Source organism: Rhododendron vialii, chromosome 6a (assembly GCF_030253575.1).
Source record: "Rhododendron vialii isolate Sample 1 chromosome 6a, ASM3025357v1".
In the NCBI taxonomy this organism is placed as follows: Eukaryota; Viridiplantae; Streptophyta; class Magnoliopsida; order Ericales; family Ericaceae; genus Rhododendron; species Rhododendron vialii.
Genome location: NC_080562.1, coordinates 10,518,638 through 10,527,446, shown reverse-complemented (window position 1 = coordinate 10,527,446; position 8,809 = coordinate 10,518,638). Strand labels below are relative to the sequence as shown.

At 45.0% G+C, this 8,809-nt stretch overlaps 1 protein-coding gene across 1 annotated transcript; it reads left to right on the top strand.

Moving 5' to 3' along the window:
* The first annotated feature begins 470 nt into the window (after positions 1–470).
* On the top strand, positions 471–1,385 carry LOC131328385 (uncharacterized). Its single transcript, XM_058361332.1, has one exon. It carries the CDS (start codon positions 471–473, stop codon positions 1,383–1,385), a length of 915 nt encoding a protein of 304 aa, XP_058217315.1.
* Positions 1,386–8,809: the final 7,424 nt, after the last annotated feature.

Here is an 8,809-nt window from a genome sequence, read left to right as displayed (position 1 = left end):
GTCATTGAACTTCTTGCAGGAGCCAATAACAAGGCGAAGCTCGGATTGACCGTTCAGATTTTGGCATCAACAGTTTGGCGCTGTCTGTGGGGACGAACACGACGTTTCTTGTTTCATAAGTTTACCTGTGAAGTCGAAGTCATGGTTAACACGAGACAAAGCAACCGCTCCGTCCAGGAGCCCAACCCTATGCAACAACAGGTCCACCATCTCACTCAAGTGGTCGACTAGCTACGTGCCTAAAATCAAGAACTTCTTAATCGGTTCCCTCCTCCCCAGTCCGAGTCACGCCATGCGGAGGGCGAGGAGAGCGATCACCTCCACAACACAACCCAGCATACCGTTAGCCATCGTCAACCCACTGAACCAAATGGGGATGACGGTAGTGTTGCAGCCTTACATCCAAGACATGCGGCCAACTCTGATCACGAAGTTGTTCAGGGGCTGCATTGCGGGATTTGGAGGCAAAAATGGACCTCGTCCTTCAACAAATCAATGACCGCGGTGCCAAGGCAGTTGCATCCTTGGTGCAGAAGACCGACCTCCCTTTCATTATTGCGGTCATGGCTTACTCGCTTCCTTCGAAGTTCAAACTTCGAACGTTTGAACCATTCGACAGCACGGGCGACCCGCTCGATCATCTGGAAACTTACAAGGCATTCATGTTGCTCCATGGGATTCTGGACCAGATCATGTGTCGGGCCTTCCCTACTACTTTGAAAGGCTCTGCAAGGGTTTGGTTTGGAAAGCTGGCAAGTGGCTCAATCAAGACCTTCTCGAGGCTGAGCCAACTGTTTGTTGAGCATTTCTACAACGGCCGTCGTCAACACCGCCCAACGACCTACCTGCTGAGCGTCAAGCAGAAAGAGGACGAGACCATGCGAGCTTACCTCAAGCGCTTCAACAACGAAGCTTTGCTCGTGGATGAGGCAGATGATAAAGTGGTTCTCCTGACTTTTATTGGTGGTCTTCAGTCGACCAAGTTCGTCTACTCGCTCTCGGAGAAGCCACCTGGTACAGTGGCAGAGCTGATGCACAAGGCTCAAAAGCACATCAACGCTGAAGAGGCGATGGCAGCTCGCGGCAAAGAAACCTTGCGCTCAAGTAAAAAGAGGGCGGAAGCAGACCCGCCAAAGCCACCCAGGGATAGTAAAAGTGACAAAAAACTACGGAGTGGTGACCGACTGCGCTTTCGGGAGCGGTTCGAGCGATTCACGCCGCTCAACACCATGCCCGAACGCATGTTGGTCCATCTCATCAACGGCCCAGAATTGCAGTGGCCTCGAGTAATGAAGCTGGGGGTTTTAAAGGACCAAAGCAAGTATTGCCATTTCCATCGGGATCACGTCCATGAGACTTCAGACTGTATCAAACTCAAAAAGTAGATCGAACAGCTCATTCAACGCGGTCGGCTCCAATGTTTCGTTCAGGGACGACCGGTCCGACAGGATGAGCAACGCCCTCAGCCCGTCGACCGAGCGAGTCAATCGGACCAGCGCCCCAATCACACTCGGTAGGAGAAGCAGCCTCGGCCGCCGATTGGAGAGATCCACGTCATTTCAGGTGGTTTTGCAGGCGGGGAGAGTCGGGTTCATCACGATGGGCATATGTCTGGAGGCTTCGGTCTTTCGAAACGCTGACAATCGACAGACCATCCAAGGTAGGACGGACAGTGGAACAGCCAATCAGCTTTTCCGAATCAGATGCTGTGGGGGTACAACAACCCCATGATGATCCCTTGGTGATCACAGGGGTGGTGGGAAATTACAAGACCAGTCGAGTTCTCATTGACAACGGAAGTTCTGCAGACATCTTGTTTGCAGAGGCCTTTCGCCAGATGAGAATACCGAAGGAGAAGTTGCAACCGATTCGTTCGCCATTGGTCGGATTCTCGGGTGAAAAGGTCCAGCCGTTGGTGGCCATTGATCTACCGGTCACTCTCGACAGTGCTCTAAACCAAGTGACCAAGCTCGTACGATTTTTGGTTGTCGACTGCCCTTCCGCTTATAATGCCATTCTGGGCCGCACGGCTTTGAATAGCATGAGGGCGGTAACATTGACATACCATCTAATGATCAAGTTCCCAACTAATGCGGGAGTCGGAGAATAGAAGGGCGATTAAGCGACAGCAAGGGACTACTACGTGGCAACCCTGAAGGAGAAGAAACCCAGGAAAACCTTTGTAATCAATGCACTCGAGGTGCGAAATGAAAACGAAGATCAGTGGGCGGAGCAACTGGAAAAGGTAGAGCTAGCGATAAACCGGACGGTCAGCATCGGCTCATTGCTTGAACACAGCATCAGAGAACAACTCATAGACTTTTTAAAGCAAAATGCAGATGTCTTCGCCTGGTCACACGCCGATCTGACCGGAATTGATCCGGGCATCTTAACCCATCACCTCAATGCCGACCCAAGCTTTCGATCGGTCAAGTAGAAGCCCAGGGTGTTTGGGAAGGAAATGAGTGACGCGACGTTAGAAGAGGTGCAGAAGCTGAGAGCCGCCAAGTTCGTTCGGGAGGTTCAGTATCTCGATTAGCTCGCCAACATTGTGCTGGTAAAGAAGTCAAATGGGAAATGGCGTTTGTGTGTTGATTTCAAAGATCTTAATTGTAACGCCCCGACTTTTCGGAAGTAAAATAAAATAAAATTTTAAGAAAATTTGCTAAATAAATATAATTTTTCAAAATAAAGTTTAACTATTACAGTCACAAGATAAATTTATTGATTCAAAATACATTAATTTCAGAGCTGACTCTAAGCTTGATACAAATCCAAAACATACTCGATCTTCGTTCCTGATATTCTCTCCGTGTTGAACTACAACATCTTCGAATCATCTCCAGTGAATCCTGCGCCCTCTAGCAAATTGATCGCCGAAGCAAACAATTTGCCAGGATACAGACGTATCCGTGAGTGATAAATCACCCAATAGAATAATCCAACCCAACCACCCCTCTTACATTACAGATAGCAAGCAGCAGGATAATAATAGTGCGAGAAAGCAAGACAAAATTTGTTCCACATAAACCAGTTTATTACTATCCATTAACTTGTCGTGTAATCTAAGATCTCCTCCGCGGGATCTTTCCTCCCCAACCACTAGCCATGCTCGGTCCCATGAGATCACTTCCCTTTGCTGTCGCAGATGCATCTAAGTTATGTACCGAGTATGCATCTCAATAACTACAACAAGAGGAAAGCTTATCATGCCTGAATCACGACTAGGGTTCGCTTATCTTATGTACCACTTCACAAACCACATCACAATCACCACTGGACACCCGCCAGTATATCAATTTATCACTGGACACCCGCCAGTCTATCAATTTATCACTGGACACCCGCCAGTTTCAATCTCATCACAAATCTCAACATCACGCCTGCAGGCAATCTAGAAATAAAACTTTCCAATTCATCCATTATCTAGCATCGTCTAGGTGAATTCTACTCGCATACCACCCCATGTCTCTAGGGTCCAATCTATCACTTAAATCAAGTATCGATGCAATATACAACAAATCAATAATAATTAAAACAATTAATAAACAATGTAATCACGCAACTTATTATGAACGGGCCGTTGCCCTTAATCTTGTATGGTCACAATGTCAATATCAAGTAAGAGTTTTTAAAAAGAATTAAAAGGAAAAATTTTCTGGGCTCTTATTAATTAATTCTAATATAATATATTAATTAAAAACTAATTAAATACATTAAATAGATAAAAATATTGAAATATTTATCATGACCTTAATAAGAGTCCTAAAGGTTCTATTCAATCAGTTGAGTGCCAAAAGTTAAGTTCGGAGGGTCGCGGGATTATTTTAAATAAAGATATTAAATAAAGTGGCCGAAAGTGAAGTAAATAAATAATAAATAACTTACTGATTAAAATATATTGAGGTTAACAAAGTTTCATCTTTGGAATATAGAGAGTCGAAATAAAATTATTCGGGCATTTATAATAACGTTTATAAGGTCGTAAAGAATTTTTGATTGAAAACGCTATAGAAATAATAATAAATAGTAAATTAAATTAAAAAAATTATTATTTTAACAAGATATCATCTTTGAGATGCAAGAAGTCTAAAAAAAATTAGTTTGGGTATTAAAACGTTGTTTGGAAGATCGCAAAGATTTTTCGTTAGTAGACTTGATAGATAACTAATAAATAATTCAATAAATAGATAATTAAATAAAAAAAATATGATTTAAACAAGTTATGATCTTTCAAGTGTGAAAAGTCTAGGAAAAATAGTTCGGGGGTCAAAACAATGTTCGGAAGGTCGAAAAGTTGTTTCGAAACATTTAAAAACAATTAAATCTACCAGATAAATTAAACTGATATTATTAATACGTTTTATACTAAGTTGATATTACATTGTAAGAAAATAATATCAGATCAGTAGTTTTTCAAAATAATAATATCAGACGGATTGTAAAATAAATATCAGAAAGGTCATCTTCTTTGCAAATAATTACAAATAAAGTATCGGGCTCAAAAATAATATCAATTGGGTGAATACGGCAGAAAACGCGCGGTTAACTATATTTTTTTCGTTCGGGACATAGGGTTAAACATATAAACACTTAATATACTTAGAGAAGAGGTTGGATATGATTATAATACCTTTAATCGGATCGAATTGATTTAAAAACGAATCTTGAATTTTGGGGAAGAAAAACTTCGGGTTCTTTGATCGGAAGACTTTGGAATTAAATTGGACGATGCTTGGTGATGCTAGAAGTAGAAGGAAGAGATTGGAATGGTCGGATTGAGTTTTGATTGGGTCTTGGTACGAAACCCACTTTTCTCTCTCTTTCTTTCTCTCTCTAAAACTCCATGGATTGAAACTTGGTTTTCTCTGGTTTTTCTCTCTCTTTTGGACTGGTAGGGCGTGGGGGATATTGTGGTGTTAAATTTCGTGGGTCAAAGGGGGTGGGATATTTATAGGAAAATTTTGGTGGAAGAGAATAAGAGTGAATTTAATAGGGTTGGGTTCATGGGATTTGGAATGGACGAATTTGGCTTGGTTTTAGGGTTAAGAAGGAAGTAGAGACTGAGTAGGAGACGGAGAGACGGAAGGAGTTTGAGGTGAGGGAAGAGAAGGAGTGTGCATGTACGCATGTATGTGTAGGAAAATTAAAAAAAAAATGCATGTATATATTGTACGCATAATTATATTTAAAAAAAAGAATTGCATTAAGGAAAATAATTCTAATATTATTATATTTAGAAAAAAAAATTGGGTCAAAAATCCGGGTCGTTACATTAATAAGGCCTGCTCGAAGGACAGTTACCCATTTCCTCAGATCGACCAACTGGTGGATTCCACGTTCGAGCACAAGCTATTCGGCTTTGTGGATGCTTTCTCGGGATAAAACCAAATCCTGATGAATCCGGCCGATCAGGAAGGTACATCTTTCATTACTGAACGAGGTCTTTTTTGTTATAGAGTTATGCCGTTCGGTTTGAAGAATGCAAGGGCAACCTATCAAAGGCTAGTCAACCACATGTTTGCACATCAGATCGACCGGAATATGGAGGTCTACGTTGACGACATGTTGAATAAAAGCAAGTGGTCGACCGATCTCCTGGCCGACCTCAGGGAAACATTTCAGGTGCTCCGGGAGTTCAACATGAAGCTTAATCCAGCTAAATGCGCCTTCGGGGTCGCCGCGGGCAAGTTCCTCGGTTTCCTGGTCAGTCACCGGGGGATCGAGGCTAACTCGGAAAAGGTCCAGGCAATCCTGAACATGCGCCCACCAGCCACCATCAAAGAGGTTCAATGCCTTGCCCGAAGGATAGCAGCGCTCAATCGTTTTATTAGTCGGTCAACCGATAGGTGTCTCCCTTTCTTCAAAACTTTGAGGAAAGCTTTCGAGTGGACCTCGGAGTGCGAAGAGGCATTCTGCCAGTTGAAAGCATATCTCAGTTCCCCGCCGTTGCTGTCTCGAGCGGTCCTAGGGGAAGCCCTATACTTGTACCTGTCAGCTTCGGCTCACGCCGTCAGCTCGGTTTTGTTCCGAGAAGAGCAGCACATCCAGAAGCCGATTTTCTATGTCAGTAGAGCATACCGAGGGCCGGACGTTAGGTATCCCATTATTGAGCAACTGGCCTTCGCACTGATGATCTCCGCTTGGCGTCTCCGGCCCTACTTCTGCTCACATACCATCGTGGTGTTAACCGATCAACCGCTTTGGCAAGTGCTTCAAAAGCCGGAAACTTCTGGTGAGCTAGTCCAATGGTCGATCGAGCTAGGGGAGTTCGACATCCAATTCAAACCATGCCAGGCAAGGAAGGGTCAAGTCACGGCAGATTTCTTGGCAGAATTCTCACATGGAGTGCAACAAGGTGACTGTGGGCACGCGCCCCCGGAAAGTTTTGTTTACAAAAGTGGGTTGCGGCCCTTTTTCGGAAAGCGCGGCAAAACGCTTCGATTCAGAGTCGCCACTCGGGTTTTAGCGGTGAAAACACCCAAGGAACCGAACTCGAAAACGTTTGCTACGTTTTGTTTGATTTTGACAAAGGCTTGTAGACCGGTCCGTCGTCACCTTCGATATCTGAGGTTCGGGAGCCAGGTTATGAGAGGGGAAGGGTTTTATGGCACCCCTCTCGCCCAATCCGGAGATCGGTCTCTACTCAGGCATTTTTGTAAAACCTTTGCATTTTTCTCTCATTTGATCATTTTTTTTTAGCCAGTTAGGGCGGGGGAACAATTAATGGGGGTTTAAAACTGTAACAAGTTGCAATGTATGTGGCAAAATGTTTACGGATGACTTGCTTGCAATAGTAAACATAGATTGAGAACAAGCACTGAGCGACCCGTATAGGTTGGAGTACGTTGCCCTGAAGAGACGTGAACAGGCTCCACACCAGTATGCACTGGCCGATCCAGCACATACCGATTAGACCTGCGCACGCCACAACCAAACTGGTGTACCCCACTCATTTGGTCCCACAGTCTTTGTTTGCAACCCTCTGGGCTCTGGAAAGGGACCAGCGCACACCCAGGACAAACCACACAGTTTAATAGAACAGATTATATACAGTTACAGATAGATATTACGACTTCAAGTCGTGAAAGAAAACAGAATACCCCAAAAATAGTGAGGGGACATAGAAGGGGCCAAAACTAAACTAAGATGCAAGGGCCATCCACTGGATCATGATGACAACTACCGTACGCCAGCCATTAAAGGCCGTACGCTAGTTTGGTTAAGTTCCAGTGCTTGGCTTTTGCATCATCTGGGCTCTGGAACATGACCAGAAGGATCCCAGAGGCCTCCCAAACGGATGATAAATAAGCATTAACCATTGCAACTACGCAGCTCTAATCATGCAGAAAGCAGTAAACTGATTATTAGCATGCAAGGGTGATTGACAGAAAGATAAAATGACAGAAATGACGATCCATGACCCCCAAGCCAATAGTACTCACACTGCCATGATTGGCGTACGGCATAGGGGTACTGGCGTGCGCCAAGCATCATCTCATACGATTGTTGTATTTTACCAATCTAAGGCCAGGACTAGTATTGATTACTAGCCTGGGCCTTACTGGTCTCCCTCAGAAGCTGAAAACAGAAAGGAACGCAAATGTGGTATACCTTTTTGTGTTGAGGTTTGGAGATGGTATTGAGCTTTAAAGGTTGAAGATGGAGGTTGTATAGTGACTGGGCATCAGTGGGTGTATGGAAGTGGGTTGCTTTCCTTTCTCTTTCAATGGAAGAAGAGAGATGGAGAGCAAGAAGAAAGGAGAAAAAGGCCTTTTGCTTCTTAATGTGTCTAACCCTTTGCAAATGAATGCAAGGGGGGTATTTATAGAGGAAAGAGGGACTGAGATCAGTTGGGGCTAGGGGCTGTTTGGCTGGTTGGAACAAGAAGAGAGCCTCCCATGCATTAAATGCATGGGACTTGCCTTGATGGGGGGTTTAGGAGAGAGAGAGCGTCCCTGCCGAGAGTAATCATCAGGGAGACTGTGGCCGACGTCAGGGTGGCACAAAAGTCTCGTCCATGTGGCTGAATAAAGTTGATTTGACTGGGCTTGACTGGCGTGCGCCACATATGGACCGGCGTGCGCCAGTGATAGCTGAGTCAACGGTCGATGACCGACACGTGGCAGCTAACTGGCGTACGTCATCAGGGTACTGGCGTAAGCCAGTTTGGGTTTTGCTGGGGCTGTCTGGCTCTAGTTTTAAGGGGGTTTGAAAGAAGTTCGGGACGCTCAAAGCTCAAACACACCATCGTCCTCAGACTATTCTCGACCATTAATCATCATTGGGGAAATAAAAGATCGAAAAGTAGCGCTATCTGGACGGTCCAGAATGGGGTGTCTACAGTGACCAGCAGGGAGAACCAACCATGGACGAGCCACAGGGGGATGGTGGACAATCTTCGCTGACGGCTCGCCAAACCAATCATCCAGTGGGGTTGGAATTGTACTCATTTCTCCATAGGGGGATTCGGTGGAATATGCATTGCGCTTCAAATTAAAGGCAACCAACAATGAAGCGGAATATAAGGCGGTTGTTGCCGGCCTCCAACTGTGCATCGAGGTCGGTGCTCAGCACGTCAAGGTTTTGAGCGATTCCCAGCTGGTTGTCAACCAATGCAATGGGGATGCGGACATCAAGAACGAGCAGATGAAGAAATACGCCGCCCTCGTAGCAAAGCTTTGTGCCATATTCACGCGTGTGGAGTTTAAGCAGGTTCCCCGAATCCCCGGGAGGAGAATTAGCAGGCTGACGCCCTGGCACGTCTAGCCAGTGAGACTGAGGACGAACTTGTCCCAAGAGTTTCGAT

Excerpts from the sequence above, each read along its gene's own strand:
- LOC131328385 (XM_058361332.1), top strand. The coding sequence starts at position 471 with ATGGACCTCGTCCTTCAACAAATCAATGACCGCGGTGCCAAGGCAGTT.